Source organism: Oryza sativa, chromosome 7, assembly GCF_034140825.1.
Source record: "Oryza sativa Japonica Group chromosome 7, ASM3414082v1".
NCBI classification, from domain to species: Eukaryota; Viridiplantae; Streptophyta; class Magnoliopsida; order Poales; family Poaceae; genus Oryza; species Oryza sativa.
The window spans coordinates 5,839,315-5,865,981 of record NC_089041.1 but is presented as its reverse complement, the minus strand read 5'-3'; the positions used below and the strand labels follow the sequence as shown (position 1 = coordinate 5,865,981).

Here is a 26,667-nt window from a genome sequence, read left to right as displayed (position 1 = left end):
GATACTGAAGAATCTCCTTTAGGATACTGAAGATGGCGCACAAAGCAGCGAAAGCAAGCGTATACAGCATGTTATCCCTGGTGAATATAGCCTGTGCAGTTTCAATGTGTTAGTACAATATAAAAGATGGAATGATATTGTGCTATATTATTAATGCAGTATCAGTAACAAAACCATGGCAGAGAAAGTTAATGGTTCCCTGAAAGAGGGAGATAATTGTATAGCAAAGATGATGTGTTCATCCCATTGGCAGTAGCCAGCAGGTTTTCAATTTCGATCTCGGCCATTTCAATACATTTTTGGATTTTTAAAAAAAATTAACTAAATTTGATTAATTTTTTTATCAAAATCATAAAAAATTGAGAAAACCCCAAAAAAAACGGCTGAGATAATCATTTGCCCGGGAGGGGGGGGGCGAAATTTCATCTTACTGCAGCGAGGGACCTTATTGTCATACTGTTTGATATATAAACCAACACCAAGTTTTGGGAAAGCAAAAAATAACATTGTGTTCTTGTTAGTCAGCACATTTACCACATATTATAATACAAGTTACAACGATGCAGATTAATACTTTATAAATATTCCCGTATAGGCTGCTCAACATTTTCAGATTGTAATGATATACAACCAGAATAATAATTTGTTCTAACGGCCTTCAATGAGGATTGGTAACACAATTCAGCATAACAGAGAGTAAAACTCGCAAAATGCACCAATGCTGTACGCGTTCATATGGATATGAGAATTGTAAACACGGTGAAGAGAAACCTAAACATTCCAGAGCACATAAATTAAGGTTCGCTAATTCAAAATTTGGATTTTTTAAGACATAAGTTGAGGTTGAGGATAAGACAGCAGTTCTTGCTGCCATAATGCAAAATTCTTTCTCAGCTCTTTGCTGCAAAATTTCTAAGCTTCTATCTTCTCAGCAGGTGCCTCGATCACGAGCCCCTTTGGCCTAGCCAAGAGGTCCGTGTACTCCTGGAACGGCGTCTTGATAAACCTGGTCTCTCTCCAGAAGTCAGGAGTCAGGAACCCATAGGTCTTCATGAGACAATCGAAGGTGGCCTGTCAAGAACAAAAAGTTCAGGTTATATCAATTGAGGCACTATTCTTGACATGTAAACCGAAACATTTGAAATGTAATGGTGTACATGAAATTAGAATGCTATCTAAGAGTCTCATGGGTTCACCAATTGAAATGCTTGAAATGTAAATGGAAACATATCATGTTTGATTGCTGCAAGTATGATAGCTATTTTCAGCAAGCTACAGCATGTACACATGAATAGAAACAGCGACAACATTTAAAGCCGCAGAACAATTCATGACTACTAACAATCATCCAAATGATCCTCAGTAAACAAAGCAGTTTACTGTTTGCACACTATGCAATGATAAACCATATTTCTCTACTGATACAGAACAATACAGAACATCCGAAAGGGAAGCGATGCTATGACAAAACCCTAGATTCCTAAAATCCTAGTCAACAGAACTTAACAAAGGATGTATACTAGTACTTAAACAGGACAATGTAGTCAATATTATTACAATCGAAATGCATAGCAACACTAAGCACAACAGCACGGATGTCAAACAACAATACTAAGCACAACTGAATTGTGTGATAAGGTCGGACATGTCAAAATACTACTACGATAATACAGGCATAACAAAATGGTGGAAATGAGACTATCTAGCTACACATGTCCTCAATCACAATCAGTCAAGTCATTCTACACAGATGTCCTCCATCACAATCAGTCAAGCCATTTCTGTTACATTCAAATCTAGCACTATCAGCAAACATTTTTCATTTACAGAGAAAGAATTCTAAGATAAGCGAGCATTTCTAGGGAGGAATTCAAGATACCTTGACGAAGTTGCCGAGGGTCTTGGTGGAGCCGCGCGACGAGGTGAAGACGTCCTCGATGCCGGCGAACTGGAGCACCTTCTTGGGCACGTGCGCCGCCACGATCCCGGACCCCCTGGGCGCCGGCACCATGCGCACGGTGACGGAGCCGCACTTGCCGGTGACCTTGCACGGCACGGTGTGCGGCTTCCCGATCTTGTTCCCCCAGTACCCCCTCCTCACGGGCACGACGGAGAGCTTGGCGAGGATGATGGCGCCGCGGATCGCCGTTGCGACCTCCTTGGCGCACTTGACGCCGAGCCCGACGTGGCCGTCGCCGTCGCCGACGACGACGAACGCCTTGAACCGCGTGCGCTGCCCGGCGCGCGTCTGCTTCTGCACCGGCGTGATCTTCATCACCTCGTCCTTGAGGCCCGGCACGAGCTGCTCCACGATCTGGTGCTCCTTGACGGGGAGGGAGTGGAGGTAGATCTCCTCGATCTTGTGGATCTTGTTCTCCTTCACGAGGCGCCCCAGCTTGGTCACGGGCACCCACTTCTCCTCCTCCTGGCGGGGGCCGCGCCGCCCGCCGCGCCCGCCCCTGCCGCGGTCGCCGCGCCCGCCGCGGCCGAACCCGCGCCCGAACCCGCCGCGCTCGCCGCCCCTCTCGCCGCCGCCGCCGCGCTCGGCCATGCTTGCTTGTGCTCGGATCGCCGGGGCGTGGAGATGCGGCGGCGTGAAGGGTGGGAGAGCGGAGGGGAGGAGGGAGGATGGCGGCGGCGGCGGATTTTTATATAAGGTGGCCGTGGAGACGACGGGGTTAGGGTTTTCGCTGAGAAGTTGGGCCAAGCCGTGGGCCTAATTGGGCCGTAGTTTTTGGGCTCATAGGTAGATGGTTATGGGCCTAAGGAGCCTAAAGTGTGGTGTGTTGGGCTTGTGGTGGGTAAGACTTGGGCTGTGATGTCTAGTGTTCTGCAAGTGGAAAAGGTTCACTTGAGGTCACTCATCCTGTCATCGAGTTTCAAAACCGTCCCTGGACCGGAATGCTTGCATACCTAATCTTGTAAAACCGAGTCACATTAGATCCCAAGGTAGTACTGAGAACAGTTTTGGCTAACGTGCGGTTAAGTCAGCGTGGGACCTACATGTCAGTGGCCCAATCTTCTTATTATACCTCCCCCCCTCCTCTCTTCCCATCTCTAGTGCCCTCCATATGGAAGCTTCTACGTGCGGTGTCGGTGGCATGCGGCGTGCAGTTTGAGTGGCGCTGCAACTCTCCCTACCGACCCCCTATGTCTAGGACCTTGGCATCCCGTACACATTCGCCAGCCTCGGTCGTCAGCACCCCTTCATTATCGCCGCCATTGTTCTCATCGTCAGATTCTCCACTGACCTCGTTCGAATCTTCGGCGACTCCATCACCCTGTGCTCTACCCGCCTCGATGCCATCATTGTCTACCTCATCAGCTTCTGGCTCCTTGACATCGGCAACAATGCTACATAAGGACCCTGCATGGCCTTCCTCGCCAACCTCATCACCATCTTCATCTGCCTTTGACCCCTCCACGTTGGTCATCACCTAGTGGTCGATGCCGCCTAGGTTCATCGGTGGCAGGGAGGAAGCCTAATAGTCGGCGGAGGGTAGGGCTGTCAAAAAAGCTCGAGGCTCGCAAGCTGCTCGAGCTTGGCTCGTCCTAGGCTCGAGCTCCAGATGAGCCGAGCCTGATCCTTTCCCTAAGCTCGCGAGCTTTGTCGAGCCGAGCTCGAGCTTCCAACGAGCATAGTAATACATAATTTTTGTTGTTATTTATAAATTAGAAGATCTAATAAGTTATTTGTATGCCTTATATTGACATTATATATTTATTTTTTTTTTCCTCTTCTACTAATATGATGAACTAGAAATTAATTATTTTTTAAAGATTATCTTTGAAATATATATTGTTTTACTTAAAAATCAAGCTCGGTAGTTAAGCTCGAGCTTGGTCGAGCTCGAGCCGAGCCTGTCAGAAAGCTCGAACATTTTATAGGCTCAGCTCGAGTTTGTATCGAGCTCGAGCCTAGACAGACGAGCTCGCTCGAGCTCGGCTCGTCGACAGCCCTAGCGGAGGGGCGCTCGCGCCTCCAAGGTGTCCGTCAGGAACGAGAAACCAACGAAGCAATACGCTGTGGTGTTTAACACCGACAATGACATCGGCATCAAGCAAGTTCCTGGCTTCATCTTCGAGTGCGATGACCAGAACTCCGGACCATTCGGCCAGACCGACATGCTCTTAGGACTCGGGCGCGAGAAGTTGTCGTTGCGCCTTTCATGTTCGACTATTGCCCATCACCGGCCACATGGAGGCCAGGAGAGAGATGGGAAGAGAAGGGAGATAGATGTGGAAGAAGATTGGGCCACTGGTACGTGGGTCTCACGCTGACTCAGCCGCCACATCAGCCAAAACTGTTCTTAATACTGTCTTGGGACCCACTGTGATCCGGTTTTACAAGACTATGCATTTTGGGTCAGGGACGAATTTGAAACTAGAGGACAAGATGAGGGATCTCAAGTAAACTTTTTCCTTCTGCAAGTTGTCCATGCAGCGCAACTGGGAATGATGCTACTCGGCTGCATTGGGGCCCACATCACAAGCCCTATGCAAGATGAACTTCAAATGGAATGAAGCTAATGGTTATCTTTCACCGCTCTTCTAAAGGCTTTTTGAACACATGAATTTTATTTTATAGGAACCAAATCATCTCCATAGGAATAAGAAAAGAATATGCATTAAATACAAACGAAATATAATAAGATAATGTAAGTATATTATTCGTTGCCATAATAGACTGGTGTTAAGTTGTAGGAAACAGAAGATGAGAGTTAAAAGAGAAGCGTGTGCTACATATATATAATCCGCCACAACATGGGTTTTAACAAGATGCTAATAGTGTTAGTATATATTTATTGCTAACTATAATACGGGATCTGTAAAAGTGGTTCTACATATATATTTATATATTTATTGGTAATTATTATACGGGTAAACTGTAAAAGTGGTTGTGCATGATGTGTTAATTGTTATAGTTAGCCCTTGCTGTAAAGGAGCCCAAGAGGCAAAACGTATCATCCAAAGTCCGTTGTATTCATACAAAAGGATTGTCTCACTTTGACCATATGTTGGTGGGATCCTTTAGAACACATGAGAATTTCACATTGGTCAGTTAACTTTCCTCAAAATTCTCGTGATATTCCTTTATACCACTAAAAAAACATCTCCTTTGTTCAGGCAGACTAAAAATAATTCCTAAGAAGCCCGCATGTAAAAGGAATTGAGAGTTGTTCAATAAATATCCGTGTGTGAAAATGAATTTTCGCAGACGGGCCTAGGTCCCGTATGCAATTTTTTTCACCCATCTTAATTTTCCCTTCTCTCTCTGTCTCCATATTAACATTTTCTCTCAGTTTATTCTCCTCACCTTTCCTCCCACTCTCACACCTCCCCCTTACTTTCACACCCAACGGGAGAGGCCATCCAGTGAGCAACGACGACGATTGGCCGGCGGACGACGACAATGATGAGGAGAGGCGTGGTAGGCGGACGACGACGGGGGTGGCTGTCACGCCCAGAAATTCCCGAATAGAATTCCAAGCAGAATGTGCATTAAAATCCCCGTCCAGGACCGACCGGGGTACACAAACGACAATGTTGACATTCAGACCCACGTCTTACAAACATCATAAAAGTCTTACATAAATGCAGCGGAAAAGCGAAAGACAACAGGAGCTAAGCCTTGACTAGAACTGCAGCGGGAACACCACTCCACAGGCATCCTCGACGGTACGGACGAAGCCTACTCCTCGGAGAAACCTCCATCTGACACATACTCGTACTCTGGGGTTGGGAAAAAAAATAGAGCAAGACTGAGTACTACCCACTGTACTCAGCAAGTCATACCGGAATAGGGGTATGATGCAGGGAATTATCAAAGGAGAGCTAGAGTGGTTCATTTGCATAAAGCGAGCATTTATAAACAGAAGTTGAAAGATTTAAACAGTTGTAATAATTAATTAATATTAACTATCCACTATCCAACGCTATCCCACGTTGCAACAGGCCCAACCATCCACCTAAACTATCCAAATTCAAAAGATTACACTAGGATGAGACTAATCACGGTGAATCTGGTTGACCGCCCATAACCGCGGGCTTGGCTATTCGAATAGTTTTACTCTGATCAGAGGTGTACAACTGTACCCACAAGACACAGCCCCACGACATGTTTCCGTGCGCCGACATGCCACCACGACATACCGGAAAGAGACCGTGACAGGACCCTTCGCATAACCCCCTCTAGCCAAGCACACCACACCTCAGGTTTCACCCCCGTCCCCAGCGGGCAACGGGCAGTCCCCTCTCGTGCCTAGGTGAATCCGGAAGCGACAGAGGCCGTCGCAGGGCCCGCCCCGCTCCATCACGCCCACCCTTGCCTGGATGCGTCAGCTAGAGGAAAGCTACACTACAAGCCCAGCCGTTGCCCACGCTGGCTTGTGGTAAGTACGATAAGTTCTTCCAGGGCATCCCGCGAACCGGTCCTTAACTGCCATGGGTGCGACTAGCAAAACCATGCACCCACAGCCCACCATGTGATTTATTTTAATTAACTAACACCCAAGCGGTGGCACTAATCCAACAATACCATTAGAACCAACAGTCTAAACATTAATAGGATTTTCCCCATTGTGCACTAGTTGAACTAAGCATGGCTAAGCAATCCCTAGTCCAATCTCTAGTCATGTTATAACCCCAAGCTGACAAAGGGACATGGTACAACAATAGCATGGCTATGACAATAGGTAAACATCCCATAATAACATTATAAAACGATGCAGTATTTGAAGAAAAACAATAGAGCATTTGCAATATAGGATCAACATGTTCAAGTGGCAAGCATGACTTGCCTTGCTCTGCTGCTGGAGGAAACTCGGCGACTATTTCGAAGTACACCGGAGCGTCGGAAGAACCGGAATCTAGCGACATACAAGGCAAACATTGCAAACAGGCTATAAGACTACTGAAACAGAGAACAAAACCATTTTTAATGGATTTTACACGTTTTTCTTGATTTACTGAGACTTGAATGGGCTTAAACGGAGCACGGATAAATTAGTTATGAATTTTAGAAGATTCACTGTGTTTATTACTATAACAAAAAGTACTTAAATCATTTATTGCGCAATAATTCCCAGGGCTGACGTCACCAAAGGGGGCGCGGCGCCGACATGAGGGGCCCACCGGTCAGCGGCTCGGGAGAGAGGGAAAAGGGGCGCCGGCAAGCGGGCCCCACTTGGCAGCGGCTCAAAGGGGGGGTAGTCCACCGTGGACCGGGGCCAAGCGGGTGGTCCACCGCCGGTCCACGGGACCGACGGCCCAGATCGCCCCCGGGGTTGATCGGACGGGCGGCGGTGACCCGGCTCGGCTCGGCTCAAGGCCGGCCGACCGGCCATGGCGATGGCGACGGCGCGCGCGCGAACGCGTTGCCGGCGACGGCAACCGGCGGCGGAGGCGACGGCGCAAAGGCGACGCGAAGGCGGCGGCGCTAAGCGGCGGCTAGGAAGGAGAGGGAGGGGAATAGAGGGGAGAGGAAGCCTCACCGAGGGTGGCCGGCGCGGAGGAAGACGACGGCGAACGGCGACGGCAAGCCACGGGAGGACGACGGCAACCGGCGGACGGGCTTCGGGGTGCCCTAAGGAAGGAGGAGAGAGAGATTAGAGAGAGGGAGATGAACCACGGCGGCCGGCATCCATGGCCAAAGGCGGCGGTAGAGGTAGAACTCACCGGAGCGCGAGGGGATGCGAATTCCGGCGACGAATCCCGGCGGAGGAAGGGCAGACGGGGTGGAGTTCGTCCTTGCGAACCCGACGGCGGCGACGGCGCGGTGCGGCGGCGAGCCTAGCGGCGGCTAGCGGTGGCCGGAGCGGCGGGAAAGGTGGCGGCGGGTGGGTGCACGGCGCGGGAGCGATGGGGAGCACGAGGGAGTTCGGCGAAATGGGGAAAAAGAGAGAGGGGACGACGGCGCAGCTTAAATAGGGAGAGAGGGGGCCGGACGTGGCCGAGGGAGGCGGGAATCGCCGGCCAACGTGGGGGAGTGGGGGAGGAGAGAGAGGCGGGATTCGAAAATCGAATCCCGGCCATCTCGGGCGCGGGCGCGGGCGGGAGAGAGAGGGGAGTGGGCGCGGGAGGTGCGGCGCATGCGCGGGTGTGGCCGACGTGGCCCGGAGGAGGCGGAGGCGTGCGCGCGGTGACTGTTGCGGGCGCGGCGGCGCGGGCGCGAGGTAGGAGACGGGCCCGACAGGTGGGACCCACCTGTCGGCGACCCAGGTGAGAGGAGGCGGGCGGCCGGCCCGCGCGGCCTAGCTGGGCCTTGGCCTTCAGCCGGCCCAGCGGGAGGAGAGGAGGAAGGAGAATGGGCCGGCGGCCCACTCGAAAAGAAAAGGGGGAAAAAAAAAGAAAAAGGAAGAAAAGGATTTTCCCTGGAATTAAAATATTGCTTGCTCAATTTTAATTGGTTAAAATTATTTCTAGGGCTCTGAAAATTCCACTAAAAATCCTGTTAGTGACTTTCGACATGTAGAACTCAAGAAAAATTCCGCATGCCAGATTTGATTATTATTTGTATTACTTTCTTAGGGTTTTCTCTTGATTTGCACCGGCATTTTCTTAGGGTCATTTATAAATTAAATTTTAGGCTTGAGAGGAGAACTGCAGGGTGTGACAGTGGCCATCGGCCTCGAGCTAATATGGCGAAGGCAGCAAGGAGGGGCGTGAACCCACCATCGTCGGCCTCCCCCTCCCTCACAAATCCGGCAATAGCTGCAAGGGGAGGCGCGGATCCACTGTCGCTGGCCTGCCCCTCCCTCACGGATCCGGCGACGGCGGCAGGGGGAGGGGCGGATCGATGGTCGCCGACCTTCCCCTCCCTCATGCATCTGGCAGTGGGGGTACGAGGAGGCGTGGATCCGCCGTCACCGAATTCTTTCCCCCTCATGAATCTGGCAAGGGCTACAAGGGCAGGTGGCTGCCGTCGCTAGACTCCCCCTCCCTCACGGGTCCGGCGGCGGCGGCGGCATGGGGAGGTGCGGTTGTGCCGTCGCCAGACTCTCCCTCCCTCACAGATCCAGCAGCGATGGCAGCGGGAGGCGCGGATCCACCGTCGCAGGCCTCCCCCTTCTCATGAATCCGACGATGAAAATGATGGTGGCAAGCTGCCTGGTGGCGGATCCAAAGACCCTGATCTTGGGAGTGGCATGTCCGCCGCCAGTAACGTTGGGTGCGGTGGGGTCTCGACAACGACTGTGGCTAGGGTGGATTTGAGCTAGGGTTTCAGCTTTTAGATTTTCTTTTTTTTTCGATCCTTTTTGTAGGCGGACGACATAACTCACCACTTGCGAAAATCATTTTTCGTGTTGCTTGCATGGCAAAATGTTATTTTGTACATATACGGGGTAAGTGGTTGCGTTGTCCGCCTGCAAAAATCTATTATAGCTATATGTAAAAAAAAATGCTTTCTGTATAGTATAGAAGTGTACCAAACGAGACGTAATATGTAAGGTGATAGGTTGCATGAACACCTCATATTTTAAACGAATGGACTATCGAGCTGTCAACCCAATAGTTTACATAACACTCACTCCAATTCTTTTAAGCTTGTGGAGACAATGTTTTGATATAGACAAGTGGTCAACATAAGGGTATATATACCTTGACAAAATACCATAAAAACAATCCAATGCAAAAGGAAGCCTTTTGTTCTTTGGCCTAACTTCTCATAATATTTTGTATTAACTTTTAGAATTGCTTGGTCTCCACAGGACAAAAATTCCCTGTTTCAAGGGGTGACAAACTTGGGCAGCTCCAGCTAGCTACCACTCCATGGAACTAAAAACAATTATAATGGGAGCAAACTAAAAGCAATTAAAGGGAGCAGGGCATGTAATTAATAACCTATCTGTATTCAATGCACCTTAACAAACCTAGCATCAAGTAGTATTCAAGTGCTTCCCTGCCTCTAAGGTTGTGCAACAGAAGGGACACAGTACAAAGTATGTGCAACATTAACACACTACATGGAACAATCTACAAGACTACAGTGGCATGTAGATAATCAGTCATTAGCTAATTAAAGAAGTAGGTTTTCCATATTTCTCATGCCATGTATATTATCTTAAACATGTGTTAAAAAGAGTTAGAGACATTTGTTAAAATTTCTCTTGAAAAAGAGTTAGAGACATGCAAAAGACAATACGTTTGGGTTGTGTTGAAAAGGCATATATATACTAAAAGAAATAAAGAAAGAAGAGGCGACGTGAAAAAAATTAGTCCCTAATCAATGTTAAAAAAATGTAGGGATTTTTGTAAGTTGGCCTTCCAGAATTTTTTTTTTCAAAATGTAGCCTCAAATTATGAACAGATTACGACCAAATGATGCATGCCAGAGCACATACACCATCAATGACTTGTGAATTGAGTACTAGAGTCTTCATATGCATTGACATCACTATTATCTAAAAAAAATGCATTGACATCACTAATAATTTCCATGCACAAAAGGAACCTTTTTATTGTTAGGCCTAACCTCTAGAAAGGGAGAATGATTTCTTCTCCTTGTATTGAGAGCTAGCATGCAAAAGATGCCATCATGTTTTCAGCCAACCAGTTTGCTCAATTGGTCTTGCCAAAAAATAATTGTAATCATGATGGTTAGTGGCTGTCATTAGAAGCACAAGGGATAATTAGTCACCCAGGGAATCGATTCATCTGCAAAGCTGATGAAATGGTCCAGAAAGGTTGATAAAAAAAAAGAGGAATCAAATTATGGCTTATGAGGACGTAGTTACTACCAATCACTTAATCACAGAGAGCAATGGAAAGAGAATTGGTTAATTAAGAGAGTAACCAGCATGATTACATCAGCATCATGCTAACCAGGGGAAGCCTTTCATCAGTGCCGAGGACAAAGGCACCCTTAATGTCAGTAGACTTAAGACAATCCGTACGCCTTAATCGGAGTAATTAATTGTCTGGCTGTGACTGTTTTGGATCAAATCAAGGTAGGGAAAGGAACAGAGCACAAAGATTCACCGGCTCAACAGCCGAGAAATTCACTATGTCCGTCCACAAAATGCTATGTGCACCGGACTACCGCAGATATTTGAGTTTTTGACCATTCAGACTCAGCATAATCTATCCTACTGATTGTTGAAAAAAAGATTCAAGCTTAAGTGTTTCCTCAATAAAAAGCCAGCCTACAGCTAAATTTATTATATTAGATTATATATTATCTAATATTAGGTTGGTCTTTTTTTTTTACGGAGTAGTATTTTAAACTCATAGGTTTTTTTCGCTACTTGAAATGTGGTGCAGCTGTAGCTAGCAAGAACAGTTTCTAAAGCATGAAAATAGCAGCGGACTGCAGCTGCACTATTGTAGCTAACAAGTTTCATAGTGATAAAATGAGGTTATTTTTTTCTTTTCCATGAATAATATTAATACCATAAGGTAAATTAATAAATTGTTCTTTCAAAAAAATACTCTCTTAAATAATATTATTATAACATTGAGACTTGATGTGACCTTTCAAGGAGGCATTTATTTAAGGATATTTCGACACGAGAATTTTATACAAGATTTTCTTAGAATGTAGTCACTTCTTTTAAATTTCATGTAGAATCCCCTTTTCAATGGAGACATAAGGAATGAAAAGTGATAGCCTCCTAACTTGAATCAATTTGTTATGATGGTCATTGATGTGATTTATCGACTAAGCCAACAAAGCTTAGCATGTTTGTCGCTATCACTTTAGTATGTGTAAAGGGAATCTCATTCCACAACAGATAAGTTGAATAAAAATCCCTCCACGACTTAGATTCCAAATTTCACAACAAGCATATAACTTTCACGAGACAAACGTGAAATATCCGTATCATGAATTACCCTCTTTTAAAAAGTACTAGTCTCTTCTCAATAGATTGATCGGACTAACCACCCCATTTTACACCATTTGCATTCACTCAGCCGTATTATACCTAGTACGTAAATCAGAATATACATAAAAAAAGCTCTAAACCACCGTTAACCTATCGTCACCGTCCGCATGAACAAACCATAAAACCCGACCTCAAACCACGCCCCATGAACCAATATATAGACACAATCCTACCCGTAACACACTGTTGGGGCTTCAATAGTTTCAGTGTACAATCCCATGTGTTGACATAGCCTCAATCCCACAAAACAGTGCCCCTCCCCCCTGTTTGAGGACCCACAGTGGAATTCAACCCCCCCCCCCCCCCTCCCTCTTTTCCTCCTTCCAACCACCTTTCCCTCCCATCCCCTCCCCTACTTTCTCTCTCTAAAAACTCCCATGAAAGAGAGAGAGAGAGTGTGTGTGTGTGTGTGTGTGAGCTGAGTGAGTGACAGTGTGAGGCTGTGTGTGAGCTAGCTAGGAGGCAGCTGCTGTGCTGCAGCCACAGCTCCTGTCTCCTCCTCACGAGAGAAGGGGAGACGCGAGGAGCTCGGCGGCGGCGGCGGCGGATTGGTCGGTCGCCGGAGCGAGCACGTCGACGGCGGCTGCAGCGCCAAGAAAGCCAAGAAACCACCGGTGATGCCGCCGCCTGCCGCGTTCTTGTTCTTGGCCTGCGTTCTTGGCGCCTCCGTGGCCGTGGCCGCCGCCGTGGCGGCGGATGGGGACGGGGACGCAATGCGGGAGCTGCGGCGCGCGCTGGCGCCGCCGGACTGGGGCGCGGCTGGGGAGGACGGCAAGGGAAGCTACTACTGCGCGTGGCGGGGCGTCACGTGCGCGGGCGGCGGCGGCGGCGCGGTGGTGGCGATCGACCTGCCGCGGCGCGGGCTGAGGGGGGACTTCTCGGCGGTGGCGGGGCTCCGGGCGCTGGCGCGGCTGGACCTGTCGTTCAACGCGCTCCGGGGCGGCGTCCCCGGCGAGGCGCTGGGCGGGCTCCCCGGCCTCGAGTTCCTCGACCTGTCGATGAACCACCTCTCCGGCGGCGTCCCGCCCTCCCTCGCCGGCGCCGTCGGGCTCAGGTTCCTCAACCTCTCCAACAACGCGCTCTCCGGCGGCATCCCCGACGAGCTCAGGTCGCTCAGGGCTCTCACGGAGCTCCAGATTTCCGGCAACAACCTCACCGGCGCCATCCCGCCCTGGCTCGCCGCGCTCCCCGCCCTCCGCATCCTCTCCGCCTACGAGAACTCCCTCTCCGGCCCGATCCCCTCCGGCCTCGGCCTCTCCTCCAAGCTCCAGGTGCTCAACCTCCACTCCAATGCCCTCGAGGGCGCCATCCCGAGCAGCCTCTTCGACCTCGGCAACCTCCAGGTGCTCATCCTCACCGTGAACCGCCTCAATGGCACCATCCCGGACACCATCGGCCGCTGCTCCGCCCTCTCCAACGTGCGCATCGGCAACAACCGCCTCGCCGGCGCCATCCCGGCGTCCATCGGCGACGCCACCAGCCTCACCTACTTCGAGGCCGACAGCAACGAGCTCACCGGCGGGATCCCCGCGCAGCTCGCGCGATGCGCCAACCTCACGCTGCTCAACCTGGCCTACAACCGCCTCGCCGGCGAGGTCCCCGACGTGCTCGGCGAGCTCAGGAGCCTCCAGGAGCTCATCGTCTCCAGCAACGGCCTCTCCGGGGAGTTCCCGAGGTCGATCCTGAGGTGCCGGAACCTCAGCAAGCTCGACCTGAGCTACAACGCGTTCCGCGGCGGCTTGCCGGAGAGCGTCTGCAACGGGTCGAGGTTGCAATTCCTTTTGCTCGATCACAACGAGTTCTCCGGTGGCATCCCGGTCGGCATCGGCGGCTGTGGCCGGCTTCTTGAGCTGCAACTTGGAAACAACAATCTTACTGGTGAGATACCGGCTGAAATTGGCAGGGTCAAGAGCTTGCAGATTGCCCTGAATCTTAGCTTCAACCACCTTGTCGGGCCGCTGCCCCGTGAGCTTGGGCGGCTTGATAAGCTCGTCGCGCTGGACTTGTCGAGCAATGAGATATCCGGGGAGATACCAGGTGATATGAGAGGGATGCTGAGCTTGATTGAGGTCAATTTGTCGAACAACCGGCTAAGTGGCGCCATCCCCGTGTTTGCTCCATTCCAGAAGAGCGCGGCGTCCAGCTTTTCCGGCAACACCAAGCTGTGTGGCAACCCGCTGGTTGTAGACTGCGGGCCAATTTATGGATCCAGCTATGGAATGGACCACAGGAAGATATCTTACAGGGTGGCATTGGCAGTTGTGGGGTCCTGCGTGCTCATCTTCTCTGTGGTGTCGTTGGTGGTGGCGTTGTTCATGTGGCGTGAGAGGCAGGAGAAGGAGGCTGAAGCGAAGATGGCTGAGGCGGGGGAGGTTGTAGTGGCAGCGCCGCAGGTCATGGCCTCAAACATGTTCATCGACAGCTTGCAGCAGGCTATCGACTTCCAGAGTTGTGTCAAGGCAACATTCAAGGATGCCAATGTTGTGAGCAATGGGACATTCAGCATAACCTACAAGGCCGTCATGCCATCCGGTATGGTAGTCTGTGTCAAGAAGCTGAAGTCAGTTGATCGTGCGGTTATCCATCACCAGACAAAGATGATATGGGAGCTCGAGTGTCTTTCGCACATCAACCACCCAAACCTTGTTCGTCCCATTGGGTATGTCATCTACGAGGACGTCGCGTTGCTGCTGCACCATCACATGCCGAATGGAACCTTGCTTCAGCTGCTGCACAATGTCGACAACCCTGACGGTGACAACCAGAAGCCTGACTGGCCAAGGCTGTTGTCGATTGCCATCGATGTCGCCGAAGGGTTGGCATTCCTCCATCATGTCGCCACCATTCACCTGGACATCTCTTCGGGGAACGTCTTCCTTGACTCGCACTACAATGCGCTTCTTGGTGAAGTGGAAATCTCCAAGCTTCTGGACCCTTTGAAGGGCACTGCTAGCATCAGTGCAGTTGCCGGTTCGTTCGGTTACATACCTCCAGGTCTGAAATCTGAATTTTGCTCCACAACTGACCACTAAACAAGTTCCTTTTTGTTCACAAACATAACAATATGTTGCTGTTGCAATTCCTCCATTTCAGAGTATGCCTACACAATGCAAGTGACTGTGCCGGGCAACGTGTACAGCTTCGGGGTGGTGCTGCTGGAGATCCTAACGTCAAAGCTGCCAGTGGATGAGGAGTTCGGGGAGGGTATGGACCTTGTCAAGTGGGTGCACTCTGCCCCCGCGAGGGGTGAGACACCGGAGCAGATCATGGATCCGAAGCTGAGCACCGTGTCGTTCGCGTGGCGCAAGCAGATGCTTGCTGTGCTCAAGGTCGCGATGCTGTGCACCGAGCGCGCCCCAGCGAAGCGGCCCAAGATGAAGAAGGTGGTGGAAATGCTGCAAGAGGCCAAGAACAGCTGAGGACCCAGGGCAGGGACAGCATATCCTCTAGCTGTGAAGATTGCTCATGAAACGAGAAGCGTAAACAACAACCCCGTGCGGTAATTTTTTGGCGATCGGTTGACCGATCGATCCTGGTATATAAATCCAACGATGCCGTCTTCTTCGGTGTACATAACCTTCATTAGGGGGGGGGGGGGGGTATCCCAAGTCCCAGCCAAACAGTATGTATCATAGATTTGAGCACAGTGGCTGCTGTACTGCTAGCAACATGCAGAGTGGAGAATGTTTGGTACATTACAAATCTGGTCGGAAACCTTGAAAAATTCAGGCATCCTGTTGCTCCCATTACATGCTGAGCTTTTGGTTGAGGTGGTTGTGCTTGTGCTTGTGCACCTATGACCTATTCTCTTTTCTCTCTATCATTCCACAGATAGTGTAGAGTGGTCTCCTCTTCTGTAAAGTTTTTTCTTCACTATCAATGCCTGAGGGGATCCCTGGCCCATTTGGCTGTGGACCTGTTGATGAGTGATCTGGTCTCATCTCTATGTGTTTGTATGTACGGCTTCTGAATCCAATGGTCCCTTTCGTGGCAGCTTGGGCTTGAACCTTTTGGACGAAACAATGACGGACAAGTTGCTGCCTGATTGGAGAAAATCTGACGACAATGCACTTGTGAGATTCAGCCATGTTTCGCAGACATTCTGGCATGATAGTTGGTGACTTGGTGAGATAGCTTACAAAGGCAATGATCGGACGCTATCGCTCAGGAGTTGGTCCGGGAGGCTGATGAGCCACGAAATTAGGTCAACTAGTATGTTGATCCCGCGTAACTACGTGGCTAGCACTCATTTAAAACTATTTTATATATGGTTTTCTTTTAAAATAAATACTCATCTCATTGTCCTAAGTTTTTTGAAAAACAAACATATCATCATCGAATTTCTAAATTTATAGTAAAAGTGACGCCAGTCACCACCTCTTATTCCTTTGCCGTCCATTTACTTGATTTATCGGCATGTCATGGCTATCGTTCAAACCTTTCAAAAATCAAACCTTATTTATTAGTTTTTAGAGTTCATTGTCTCACCGATTCCGTTTTTATATTTTTAGAAGTTCTATAAAACGCCGTCACACTACTCCTTTGCAACATGCCTGCTACCCCTCCTTTTTATTGTCATTGAAATTTTAAAATTTAAACCTGATCATCGTTAGGTTTCTTTTGTTTGTTTTTAAAGTCCTGTCAACCGACACCGCTCAACCCTTTTACGGCTTGCCCGCCATCTCTCCTTTTTATAGTCATTACAATTTTAAAAATCAGCCATAATCGTTATTGGTGTTCTGCTTTATAGTTTAAGATGTCATTGGACTCCTTTTATGGTTTTAATGGATGATAATTTAGATAATTTTAATGATAATTTAAGTTTATTTGAAACTCATATTGAAATCCAATTTTAGAATTTATTTTTTTAATTTGAATCTCAATTAATCTCGTGTTGGGTTTTATATGGATTCTATTCTCAATATTCTTTATTTTATATTCCGAATTTTAGTTGTTTCTAAATTATATTACTGTCTTTTTTTCTTCAATTAATATGAAAATTTTTAGCCTCAAAATGAACATGGTGTCTTTTTTTAAAGCCATCTAATAATATACTAGACAGATATATGTTTCTTAATGCATAGATTGATAACTGTAATATTAGTACTAACAATTACTAGCAACTAGTAATAAACTCTAGTTTTATTTTTAACCAAGTGAAGTCCTAATTGCCTAATTGGTACTCCACTCTACTCCTCCTAAATTGCCTAGTGTACGATGAGGGGCCATGAAAGCAACGACAGATTCTGCGTGTCAAAATCGCGTCGGTCAATGATTCGTGCTGGGTTCCTATCTTTGATCAATCCTTCTCCCATTGGGTGCGACAAAAGCGATTGCGACTTTCCGCGGCAACGATGATTGAGGGCGTCTCCTCGATTTGAAATGTGGGGATTTCATCTGGATTTGGTTGGAAATGAATGTCTAGTAGGCATGCAGCATGATGATTTGGCCACAATCGTTTTTAAACTTTTAGAATTAAAATTAGGGATTTTTCGTTGGTCTTTAGTCTTTTCATTCATCATTACCTTTCGACCTTAAGAGTACAAACATAAAAGGTCTTATTATAAAATTATTTTCCATAGCTTCGGTTAGATTTTTTAGATAATGGAATATAATATCCCGGTATTTGTTAAAAAGAGCTACAACCAATTATTACAAAGTATCACTCTAGAAAAGAGTGTAGTTCAAAACAAGTAGAACACACCAAATAAAAAAAAAGAAGATATAAGCTGGAGTCAATAACTTCAAATTCAGACTATAAACCATAGCACAGATAATTGTATTCAAGATTGCTTAAATCCTTCCAAAATTCGTGCTCCTTTGGAACAGAGGAGCTTTGCAGGAACTGAACTGATAAGTAAATTTCATAGAACTATATATATTTTGAACAAATTATGATAAAACTATGTATAAGTCGTTATATCATCCAACAACAAATTCATTGTTGTGTTTATCGCAGCTACATATTTAAGGTATCGAATTAGAAAATACATGTTTGATGCTAGTTTTACCATAATATTACAAGATTTATAACTCCAGCGGGACAACAATGCTAAGGAAACTCAACTCTAAAATCTATATATTTTATAACTTCATTGCTAAATTTGTAGTTTCAAGATACTCCATAAATATATAGTATGGTGATAAATTTGATAAAATTTATAGTTTTGTGCCTCCTTAAACCGTTCGCAGTTGGCAGTTGCCAGTTGGCACTCATATGGTACTGAAAGATTGGATTTTTCTCATGAACCGTTTGTTTGTTAAACCTTCTACTATGGCCAATTTTTTTCTTTAATTTCCTTCACAAGTTCAGATCCATGTGGCCCCAACAAAAAAAAGGCCCAAAACTAGCCCAGTATAATCTATGGAGTACGTGAAATAGATTTACCAGCAAACGTATATATTTTTTGAACGAATTACAGAACTATTTCATACTGAAATATGAAAACAGCTTCCAAATTTCATGAAACGTGAAAACAGCTTTCAAATGTCACGCGAGATCGCTAATCACGTACCAGTAGCCACATCCTGCTACGTTGCACATTTGCACTCATTTTAATTCATGACAACATCAATAAAAAACCGCAAATTTTACCTAAAAAATAATAAAAACAAAAAAAAACCACAGATTAACATTAGCCAACACAAGGCATGCAAGATTACGACGAGCTGAGCTGAGCTGACGACAGCTTAAGCTAAGCTTTCGTCATCAATGGCTGCACCTTCACCTGGTCCAGCACCGGCCCGCACGGCGACACGCCGTCGCCGGCGCTGGTGTGGTAGTAGGAGCTGTAGAACGTCACCCTGGCGCGCCGCCCGCTCGCCACGAACCTCAGGCTGGCCTGCCTGGCGCCGCCGCCGCCGCGCGACGCGTAGGGCACGGCCGCCGCCGCCGCCTTCGCCGTCGCGTTGCCGCCGCCGCCGGCGACGACGACGGCGTGCACCAGCATGGCGCCCTCGCAGCCGTCCCTGGCGTCGCCGACGGCGAAGGAGAGGTTGTACGAGCGGCCCGGTGCGGTGCGGATCACCTGCGCGACCGCGCCCTCCCGCCCGGCGACGAGCTCCACGGCGCGCTGCCCCTGCGGCACCGCGAAGTGCGGCGCGTCGACGAGGCGGACGGGGCGGAGCGACTCGACGATCCACCCCGGCAGCGGCGACGTCGCGTCCTTCCGCTTCGGCGGCAGCAGCACGCCGGCGGTGGAGTTCGGGATCGCCGCCGGCCCGGCCTCGAAGTCGCCGTTCCGGATCAGGTTGTCTGCAGCCAGCAATGGCGTCGTCAAATCCAAGAAGAGGAAGGTCACCTTCCATGGATGCCATGGCGTTGGGTTAGTTTACCTTTGGATGGCATTGGCGCCGGGAGCTCCTTGAAGGCGACGGCGGCGAGGAGCGGGCCGCAGTTGAGGCCGTCGTCGCCGTCGTGGTCGTCGGCGGCGGCGGGGTTACTGAACTCGACCTGGGCGTTCCTCTCGGCGGCGCGGAACCCCCACGCCCAGGCGTCGGCGGCGCCGGCGCCGTAGAGCGTGCGCACGGGGACGTCGCCGGGAGCGGAGAACGACGGCGACACGGCGACGCGCAGCGCCTCCTCGCGCTCGCCGTCGCGCGCGCAGGCGCGCGTGGCCGCGAACGTGAGCGCGTACGCCGCGCCGGGGCGCACCGCCACCGCCTGCGCCGCCGACGCGCGCGCTCCCAGGCGGAGCGCGTGGGCGCCCGGCGCGGCGGCGAAGTACATCCCGCCGGGCTGCGGCCCGCCGGAGACGTACTCGACGCGGCCGCGCAGCGCCCACCCCGGCAGCGAGTCCCTCCCGACGATCACCGTGGCGTTCATCTTCCGGGGGCTCATCGCGAAGTTGCCGTTCACCAGCACGCCTGAAAATGCCATTGTCCTTACATTCTCAAACATCACAGCCATGAGATTTACAGCCGCATCGTTTGGCTTATTCGGCATATTTATAAATGAAAAATAATTTGTAAATAAAACTTTTATATATATATATATATATATATATATATATATATATATATATATATATATATATATATATGTATTTAACAATTTACAAACAAAGGCTGAAAAATAAACTATGATAAAAAGACATCAAAATCAATTCCAAATTTATATTAAAAATTTAAATTTTCACTTGTAAGTATAAGTATAAGCGAAAAGTTGAGACTGTTAATTATTTATTGCAAGAAGAGAGATTCGACAACACACCATTACCATCGGCGGTTTGAGCTTGAGATCGAGGAGGCGGAGGGGCGGCAACGGCGGTGGCCGCGGAGGAGGAGAGAGGCAGGAGAAGAAGCAGGAACACTCTAGCCATGAGCTCCATTATTTTTGAGGTTTAAGGTTTAGAGTTTATAATGAAAAATGCAGTTCGATAATTTGATTAGAGTGATGCTGATGCTGCCATGTATATATACAGGATGGCAGAGAAGACAACAGTGAGGAACTGAGGACACGTGTACTTGGACCGGCTAAAGCTGCTTTAGAGCAAGTAACTTGCTGTAATTAATTACTCATCCACTCAAAATTACTGACCACTAACAAAAAGAAAGCAGTGCACGGTAACTCGAGAGATATATATGGGTTAGATACGTACTGAAGGCCACTTTGGAGCCAGTAGCTTGCTCCAACAAACCAGCTTAAATACCTTGCTAAAGCAGGATAATTATAATTAACAGTACATTTCCTCTAAAAAATTAACAGTACATTAATCTCTCGCCGTATCCATCGCCGGAGCGCAGAACGACGACGAGGCATGTCGCCGGCGGCGAGCCAGAATTTTTGCCTGATGGGCCGTCAACGTCTGCCCGGCCCGGCCCATCTAAGGTTTCGTCTTCAATTTTGCTATATATTTGTCGACAAATTTTCCTCCAAAAATTTAACAGAATCGTACTGTAATTACATTGTAAGTTACATGTAATTACACTGTGACTATAATGTAACTTGTATGTAACTTTTAAAAATCTCTTCGTAACATGTTATTTCGGTAAAATTAATAGAGATCGTGGGAACAAATCCTTTTACATATGTGTGTGCTATGATTTTTTTTCTTCTTCACCAGAACAAATCTTGTAATAGATCTAACAATTCAAAATTACGGAAACTTACATATAAGTTACACTGTAGTTACATGCAAATTACAGTGTAATTACATACAAGTTACAGTATAATTACACAACGATTGTATTATAATTATATTTGTCAAATTTTTAGGAGAAAATTTGTCGACAAATGTGTAGCCGGTGGTCCCTTCGTCTCCCCCACTCTAAGTCACCCACGTGGCGCCCTCCCATTGGACGACAGGAGCATCAACCCTCCTCGTCTCTCTCTTCCTGATCTCACCACTTTGTGACTCGTCACCGTCTCGCAACCGCAACTCCGGCGATGGCGTCGTACGGATCGGCGGCGTACGGCGACGGCGACGGGGAGAAGCCCTCGGCGCAACTCGGCCAGCCCCTCCTCCCGCCGCCCAATCAGCCCTACTACGCCTTCCCCGCGGCGGCATACGCGCCTCCGCCGCCGCCGCCGCCGCCGCCGCCGCCGCCGACGCTGGTGTTCGTCCCGGTCACCTCCCCGGTCCTCGTCCGCCTCCGCCGCCTCCGCCCGCGCCGCGTCCCCTGCCTCCGCGCGTTCTCCGCCCGCACGCTCCCGCTCCTCCTCTTCCTCGCGCTCCTCGCCGGCCTCGCCTTCCTCCTCTACCCGTCCGCGCCCGTCGCCCGCGTCGAGGGGCTCCGCCTCGACCGCTTCCGCGTCAACCCGCCCCCGCTCCCGTCCGTCGATCTCCACCTCGCGCTCCGCCTCCGCGTCCGCAACCCCGGCCTCGTCCTCCCGCTCCGATACCGCGCCGTGTCCGCCGCCGTCTCCTACCGCGGCCACCTCCTCGGCTCCGCCGCCGCGCGCCCCGGATCCGGCGAGCTCGGTGCCAGAGGGACGACGTACGCCGACGCCGAGGTGTGGGTGGACGCCGGGAGGGTCGTGGATGACGTCATCGACCTCATCGGGGACCTCGCCGCGGGGTCCCTGCCGCTGGAGATCGTGACCGAGGTGGTCGGCGCTGTCAGGGTCTTCCGTTTCGACATCCCTGTGAAGGTAATTTTCATTTTCTTGTCATAAATTTTACGAATTACATTGATTTGCCAACGATCGATTGATATCATGGTGATGGATATTGTTTGGAGAAGTTTGGGGCTTTTGAATATAGCTAGGGAGAGTGTTAGGCTAAATCGTATTATTAGGTTTATCACGGCAGAGTTAAACTGTTCTTCTCTTATTAAACAAATTGCAGTTCATATGAGGGGCTGGGGCTGCTGAATGGTAGTTGATATAGTTAAGTAACTATAGGGCATTTGTCAAACTGATTCTTCTTGAACCTGTAATTCCACATTGGTTTAGAAAGTTTATAAAAATTATTAAAATTTGCTACCATTAATATGATAACTTGTCTCCTTAATCTACATGCTCCCGATGTTCTTAGGGTTAATTAAGGAATAGTTCCATTATTTGTTAGGATATGCTATAGCACTTGTATGGACAGAATTCTTGTGCTTGGTGTATCAGTGATAGGATAGGATTTTGCTTGCAGCTACTATGTTACGAGGCTCTCTGTTTTCATTCGAGTTTTTTTTGGGTCAACATTTCCATTTTGAAGTTGGTGAAGTTAAAGGGCCATGGTTTTCCTCCTTTTCTTTCATGGTGGCAATGCAAAGCATCTTAGTAGAAAAGACAAGGATATATAAGAGGTGGTCATTTGTCAAACAGCGCATTGTAAAATATCTGTCTTATATTAGTGGTACAATAACCGAGCTAACAAATTTCATAGGCTGTCTCTAAGATAATGATATATAAGTTGCATATGCTGATGACATGCCCATCTGCATTATATGAGTAGCATTTGTTGGAACCAAGAAGTTTAGATTTAGATGAAAAGGCCTAGAAAATTATGGCTTTCTACTTGAATCTGGCCTTGAACCATGTTGTCCCAAATTGCAAATTAACGACATTTAGGAAAAAAGTGAATTTCGTTTTCTTTCAATCATGGATACATTTTCTTAAGCACAAAAGATAAATTGAACAGAAAAAACTACTAAGCATGCAAAATATTACTGCTATTATGTTATGGTGCACTGCTGGGGCAAGAGCTCTCCATGAACTCATGACCCGGTCACTTCCCACTTAGGAACCTAGCTCCTCTGGGAGTTGTTGCACATCGCTTCGGCGAGACCTTTTCTTCCTTTTTTTTTCTCTTCCCTCCAGAGTGTTCCTTGTGAATCACCCTATTGTACATACTCTTTCTTATTCTTAATGAAATGAAACGCATGGCTCTTGCGTTTTCGAGAAAAAAAATGTAAGAAATAATAATATCATAAAGCTAACTATAGAAGAATTAGACAGAGTGACAAAATTGTGAGGACAATGGCCAAATGTTTGAGTTTCTGGATGACTTGTTGCCACAAGGTTGAGTGAGAATTTTTTATAGTTTCAGAGCCTCAGTTAGTGGCCCCTGGAGGGGTAATAGCAAGGGGGCAGGAGGAGTTGTAGAATGGACGATACAGAGTGGAGGTTAACTGAAGCACATGAGACCAAATTGTTATCAGACTAACCCTACAATGGAAGAGTGGGAGTGGTATAATAAGCAATGGAGGAGTGGGAGTGACATAATAGATGAGGGCAGTGCTGAAGAGATACTTAAGGGGAACAGGTTTGAAGCATTGAAGGAACATAATTAGAAATTTCTTCTCAGGATTTTATGCATAACTTAGCATAGGCAGATACTGACCCTAGTTTCAATCTGCTTGGAAAATGCAATACTGCAAATTAGTTCCACATTTCACAATAGGTTTTTCCCCTCCAGGTGCAGAACATAAGCATTTACTAAGTTGTCGGTTATTGTTCAACCCGGGGCATTTAACTTTTTGCCACTTTTAAGATGTGGCAATTAAGGATTTGCCACTCACAGTTTATGACATGTGGGCCCTCATGTCCTATGACATGTTGGTCCAGCGGCAAATCCTTAATCGCCACTTGTAAGAGTGGCAAATAGTTAAATATCTCGCTAACCCTTGGTTGAATACTTAAGCCAGAAATGATGTTAGTTTTATTTTTTTTAGAAAATAAACGACAGAGAGCTGCATATTTTGAATTAAGTGGATAAAATGTTTGGTATAGACAGCATAGACTGAACTCGACCAAAGGGCCAAGAACTTGTCAGAATGTTAGCACTGAAACAAAAGTAACTTAAGTTTTAAAAATGTGCTTCATAAAAGAATGCTTTCACTATACTTTATTTATCTTGTTTTCTGATTGATCTACTTAAATATTTTGTTAAACAATGTGAGAATTACCCACTTGTACACATTTTCAATTCCTAAAATAGATTTTTGGGCCAAGTTTTATTGTTGTCACATAGGTACTATCGATACCTCCATCTTCCAAGAAACCATACTATTAATACCTCCATTTTCCAAGAAACCAATCAATTTAGTTCTTTCTTATTGTAAGTGTAATTTTCAATGCATAGTCAAGTCTTGATAAGTTTAGGGAATCTAATTTTGCATGAACAAATATGTATCCCTTCATGTTCAACATCACATGAAGTGGTTAATCTGCTAACTTAAAAGTATTGTTGAAGCAGCTATACTCAAAATTAGGATTAGATGTTGATCTCAAAACAAGAATAAAGAATACACTAGTTTGTTAATTAAGGTAAACTTAAGAACTTTGTCTAATGTAGATGAACAGCTTTTCCTATTTTTTCTGAAATTGTTAACTAAGGCAGTGCCACACAGTGAGAGTGAGTGCTGTGGCAGGCTGATGCTAGCCTACCATGCCAACATGCACTAGATGAGGTGGGCAAACATGAATCATATGGGATGGATGGCTCTAGGATGCCAAAGGGCCAAGGAGCGACCGGATCCTCTGGCTGATGCCGTGTGCCATCTAATTTGTGCTTGTTAGGTTTGGTGAACAGTATTGTGTTCGACACGAAGGGAGATGGAGCTGTGATCTGTCAGTTGGATATACAATTAGTGCATCATACCCCTTCACAATTTGTTCCTTCGTGTATCAGTTGATGATAGATCATACAGTACTAGTAGGTGCTGAGATGTCTTCGCTTTTGAATCTTCATGGTTGGATGGGTCGGGATTTTGTTTTTGTTTTGCAAGAGTGTAGATATAACAAGTCAAATAATGGGCAATAACCTCTTAGCATTGCCCATATTTCAATTCTCAATTGGTTAGATAAGTCAGAATACCAACCTAAATGCTGAATCCTCTACACTCTACAGCACTACAGCAGGACTGAGCTAGCTCTTTTCTTAATGGAAAAATATGTCATCCCATCATTTTCTCAAAGAGTGTTTTACCATGAACTTCTTAGTAGTGGTGGTGTACAACTGTAGCATTATACATTTGCATATATTTTGTGTTAAACCGCTAACATTTTTACTAATCCAGGGGCTCATAACATGCTCAGTGAATGTCAGCCCAGATACTCAGAAAATCATAAGTCAGGATTGCTATTGAGGTAATGCCTTGATCTTCTCTCTTATAGTTTGTACTGCATTAGTTTTTAATGCAGGTTATGAGTAACATATCAGGATTGTCTTATACTGTTGTATCTTTTGTCCAGTGACAATGCATTTGGGCCTCTGATGTAAGATGGGCGTGCAATTCATACCTATGGTTTGCAGCTATTATCAAGTTGCACGGCCTGCTCTATGAAACTGCTTGAGTATGTGTATGTAAATAGTTTGTAGCATGTTATTCTATAGACATGAATAATAATTATACGATCCCATCGAATTTGACCACTCTCTGTTTTAACCTATTCCACCACTAAAGAATTTTTATAGCATTTTATAAAATGCTATATCTGTATTGGTAAATACTACCTTACCGAATATGTAACATAGCCAATATAGCAGCCAGTCATGGTGTACGATTTGACCTAAACATGTATGGTGTGATTGTAACTCAGTAATTTAAGATTTGCAAAATTTGAACTCAGTAATTTAAGACATTCATAATTTGAATATAAGTTTGACAACCATGGATGTTTGCTCCAAAATGCTTAAGGTTTCAACATCTGGTCCAGTCTGTCTAACAGTCTGTATACATATTCTTTTTCTGCACTCAATAAAAGTTTGGAAGTCCTGTAGCTGCCACTTTTTTTTTTTTTTGGTATTGTGTGCTGTGCTAAGCACGTCAGTATCAAATGGAGAAGGCAAGAAGGGTTGGGGTGATGAACCTTTCCTTGCAGCTGGAGGTTTAGACCCACCATACTAATAATTTCGACCCATGAGTATTCATCACATTCTGATTGTGCAATAGTCCTGTCCTTCTGGTCAAATGGAAGAAGCAGAACAATATGGGCACAGGTACGTGCATCTGACTGGACCTTATCTTGTTCTGTACCCATTGTTGTGTCGATCACGCAAATGTTTGTGATCATGCACAACAAAAACCTGAATATACACAGTCTGCTTTTCCCCCCCATCTGCTCGTATTTCAGGAAAGAGAAAAAAAAAACATCAGTGTGATGGTCCATGCACGTGGTTCCTGCACTACACCTCACCGGATCACCCAGTGACACTGTGACAGCCAGGCATCACCTACTCTTGCATGTGAGTTGTTTCTCTCACCCTTCTGACTGTCCCAAATGGGTCACTTGTATAGTATACTCACTTCGTCCTATGAAAAACTAACCTCTGTAGATGAATCTGTACAAGCATTTATTCAGATTCATCGTTAGAAGTTATTTTTTTTTTCACGGAGGGTG

At 47.2% G+C, this 26,667-nt stretch overlaps 4 protein-coding genes across 5 annotated transcripts; 2 read left to right on the top strand and 2 right to left on the bottom strand.

Moving 5' to 3' along the window:
- Nucleotides 1–711: 711 nt before the first annotated feature.
- LOC4342695 (small ribosomal subunit protein uS5x) lies at nt 712–2,611 on the bottom strand. The gene is made up of 2 exons (XM_015789226.3): nt 1,880–2,611; nt 712–1,071 (listed from the first exon to the last, which is right to left on the bottom strand). The coding sequence occupies exons 1-2, from the start codon at nt 2,549–2,551 to the stop codon at nt 913–915; spliced, it is 831 nt and encodes a 276-aa protein (XP_015644712.1). The 5' UTR covers nt 2,552–2,611; the 3' UTR covers nt 712–912.
- Nucleotides 2,612–12,230: 9,619 nt separating this feature from the next.
- LOC4342694 (leucine-rich repeat receptor-like tyrosine-protein kinase PXC3) lies at nt 12,231–15,813 on the top strand. The gene is made up of 2 exons (XM_015791393.3): nt 12,231–14,879; nt 14,979–15,813. The coding sequence occupies exons 1-2, from the start codon at nt 12,503–12,505 to the stop codon at nt 15,302–15,304; spliced, it is 2,703 nt and encodes a 900-aa protein (XP_015646879.1). The 5' UTR covers nt 12,231–12,502; the 3' UTR covers nt 15,305–15,813.
- Nucleotides 15,814–18,264: 2,451 nt separating this feature from the next.
- On the bottom strand, nt 18,265–20,264 carry LOC4342692 (BIIDXI-like protein At5g11420). 2 transcript variants are annotated; one of them, XM_015791392.3, is made up of 3 exons: nt 20,098–20,264; nt 19,221–19,751; nt 18,265–19,140 (listed from the first exon to the last, which is right to left on the bottom strand). In XM_015791392.3, the coding sequence occupies exons 1-3, from the start codon at nt 20,213–20,215 to the stop codon at nt 18,581–18,583; spliced, it is 1,209 nt and encodes a 402-aa protein (XP_015646878.2). In that variant the 5' UTR covers nt 20,216–20,264; the 3' UTR covers nt 18,265–18,580. The 2 variants fall into 2 exon arrangements, with proteins under 2 accessions (XP_015646878.2, XP_025882433.1); XM_026026648.2 differs by having other exon boundaries at nt 20,104–20,264.
- A 965-nt stretch (nt 20,265–21,229) lies between these two features.
- LOC4342691 (uncharacterized) lies at nt 21,230–25,956 on the top strand. The gene is made up of 3 exons (XM_015791391.3): nt 21,230–21,978; nt 25,344–25,413; nt 25,519–25,956. Exons 1-2 carry the CDS (start codon nt 21,274–21,276, stop codon nt 25,410–25,412), a joined length of 774 nt encoding a protein of 257 aa, XP_015646877.1. The 5' UTR covers nt 21,230–21,273; the 3' UTR covers nt 25,413; nt 25,519–25,956.
- Nucleotides 25,957–26,667: the final 711 nt, after the last annotated feature.